The 2,706-nt window shown below is 59.2% G+C and overlaps 1 protein-coding gene across 1 annotated transcript in view; it reads left to right on the top strand.

Moving 5' to 3' along the window:
* Positions 1-2,706, top strand: part of CEP164 (centrosomal protein 164) — a gene marked incomplete in the record, with an annotated part of 82,259 nt that overhangs the window by 69,991 nt on the left and 9,562 nt on the right. The window contains 4 exon segments of the mRNA XM_027765688.1: positions 1,285-1,428; positions 1,784-1,867; positions 1,998-2,066; positions 2,368-2,543. Coding sequence (XP_027621489.1) covers positions 1,285-1,428; positions 1,784-1,867; positions 1,998-2,066; positions 2,368-2,543 — 473 coding nt within the window.

Genomic DNA, 2,706 nt, shown 5'->3' with positions numbered 1-2,706 from the left:
GAGGGGTGTGGGGTGTGCCCGCCCCGGGGGGTGTGTGTGTGTGGGGGGGGGGGGTTTCTCACTTTCTCTCTGTTTCTCTCTGTCTTTCTGCTGAGTCCAATGCGCTATAGCAAAAATCTTGCTCTCTCTTTTTTTTTTTGAAAGAAACTTTAGGGTACCCAGAAGTAGACAGTGCCATTGTGTACTACTGCCCACGTCCGGCCTTTGGCTGTAGGTGGGACGTTCAGCTGCTTGAGTAGACCCCATGGCACGGCTTGCTCGTGCTCGGGTGAAGGTAGGAGGAGGCTGACTGTAGCCCACAGCTGGCCTCTGTGAGGCATTTTTAGGCTGCTGTCTGGTAACTGGGACTCTCCCAGACTCTGCCTAGTCTTCCCTGGGGCAGAAATAATGGTCCCAGGACGACCTTTAGCCCAGTCCTTCCCCAAATCGATTCAAGCCTTGCTAAAGAATAGTGGACATGGAACCAGCCAGGCAGCATGGTGGGAAGGCAGCTGGTCCCACGTGGCTGAGTGCCCAACCCGAGTCCCAGACCTGGTGGTTGGAAGTTAGGCCTAGTGCATGTGCGTGAGTGCCCAAAATCCTGAGAGGAGAATGGAGGAGGAGGGATTGTGGCATGGCCATTCCCTGTGGGGGGTGCTTTCTCACTTTTCCTCTGTATCTCTGATAAGCACACATACCCTATAGCAAAACTTTTTTTTTAAAGGTTGTATTTATTTTTAGGAGGTTTTTGCCTCAGAACACATGCCCTCGCTGGGGGGAAAGAGACACACATACACACAGATGAGAGGGAAAGTAAGAAATCACGCCCTGGAGGGATGGTCACACTGCAATCCGTTCTCCTCCTGAGAGCTTGGGGGCATGAATGCACATGCACCCAAGCATGAGCTCTAAGCCATCGGGTCTGGGACTTGAACTTCAGTTGGCCATATGGGAGCCCAGTCGCTATGCCATCTGCTGGCCCCCCAAAAGTGGCATTTTATCAATGACCTCTCTTCCCTTAGGGAGGAGCAGTTGCACGCGATGGTCAGTAGGAGGGCCCAGTTCCCAAAGGGGGTTCCTGGAGGGCATTTGGCTTACAGCTGCTTCAGCTGTAGAGCAGTGTGGGCCCCCTGCAGGCTGGGGCTGTGCTGTCCTTCCCTCTCCTCCACTTCAAGGGCTGGCTGTAGGGAGCCTCCCATGTCCCTTATCTTTCTGGACCCAAGGCTGCAGGGATAGGGGAAGCTGTGATTTGGGGGTATAAGGGGCCGCTGGGGTTTCCCACCAGCAGGGCTGCCATCCTTGCAGGAGAGGAAGCAGCGGGCTGACCTCCTGGGGCACCTGACCGGAGAGCTGGACCGCCTGCGGAGGGCCCATGAGCGGGAGCTGGAGACCGCGAAGCAGGAGCAGGAGAGGCAGCTCGAGGAATCGCGGCGCCGGCACCGGGAGCAGGTGAGGGGCCAGGGGTGGGTGAGCCAGGAACCCACCCTGATGGCTCTTTCAGGCCAGGACAGTGCTGGGACAGGCACCGCGGCCACTGCAGCAGCGGCCCGGCAGCTGCAGGGGTGGGGCCAGGGCTAGGAGGGGAGGTTGGCCCTGGGGTTGGCGCCTTTGCTTCTCCTTGCCCCACTGACATTAGCGAGGTGTGGGGCCTTCCTGGGAGCCCGCAGGGCACATAGGGAGGAAGCCTGAGCCTGGCTGGGAGGTTGTGGTGTGGGTGCTGCCTTCTGGAGACCCGGCCCTCAGCTGAGGCCGCACGCTTCTCCTACACTTGCTCTTTTCTCTTCTCCACTTGGACTTCCGGCAGGAGAGGAAACTCCAAGACTCAGAAGTGGAGCTGGAAGCCAGAACTAGAGAGATCAAGGCCAGATTGGCTCAGCTGGATGTCCAGGTGAGGGGCGGGGCTGGAGAGCAGGGTCCGTAGTGCCTCTGACCTAGGTCCTGGCCGCTGCAGGTGAGGGCGGCCACTGGCCCTCAGATGGGGGCCTGGAGTCAGCCGGGCCCCTCTTCCGCCCACACAGGAGGAGGCTGCTCACAGGGAGAAGCAGCAGCTGCTGGAGGTGAAGAGGCAGGTTGCTCTGGAGAGCGAGGTGCGTAGCCTCCCTCGTCCTCCTCCTTTGTCTTTCCTCCGTTCTCTTTCTCTCCTCCCATACACACCCCACCTTCCATTCACCAGTTTGGCCCTGGGGTCCCAAACTGTGTTGGTCACTGGTTCACAAATGACGCCACCCTGTGTCCCCCAGCCTGGGAAGCCAGGGGGCAGGACCATGCAGAGATCTGATGGCAGAGCCAGTGACCCCGCCCCAGTTCCACGCCCTCTCCTTAGTGCTGCCCGCTCCCTGCCTGCCTCCCACGGTGTCTCGGGTGTTTCCACCATCCTCTCCGCCCCAGGAAGCCACAGCCACCCAGCAGCACCTGGAGGAGGCAAAGAAGGAGCACACCCACCTGCTGGAGTCCAACCGGCAGCTCCGGAGGACTCTCAGCGAGCTCCAGGCCCGCAAGCTGGAGCTGGAGTCGCAAGTGGACCTGTTGCAGAGGCAGAGCCAGAGACTGCAGAAGCGCATCAGGTGGTGCCTCTGCCCCTGCCACTCCCGGCCCTCCCAGTCCATGTGGGGGGCAGTGCACAGGAGATGGGAAGGATGACAGCCAGCAGAAATCCCCAGTTCAGCCCTGCCTCCGGGATGTTTTTTTTTTTTTTTTTTTTTTTTTCTGTGGTTTTTGTTACAGGAA

The sequence above is a fragment of the Tupaia chinensis genome, unplaced genomic scaffold (genome assembly GCF_000334495.1).
Source record: "Tupaia chinensis unplaced genomic scaffold, TupChi_1.0 Scaffold139431_1, whole genome shotgun sequence".
Lineage (NCBI taxonomy): Eukaryota > Metazoa > Chordata > Mammalia > Scandentia > Tupaiidae > Tupaia > Tupaia belangeri.
This window is presented reverse-complemented; position numbering and strand designations above follow the sequence as displayed.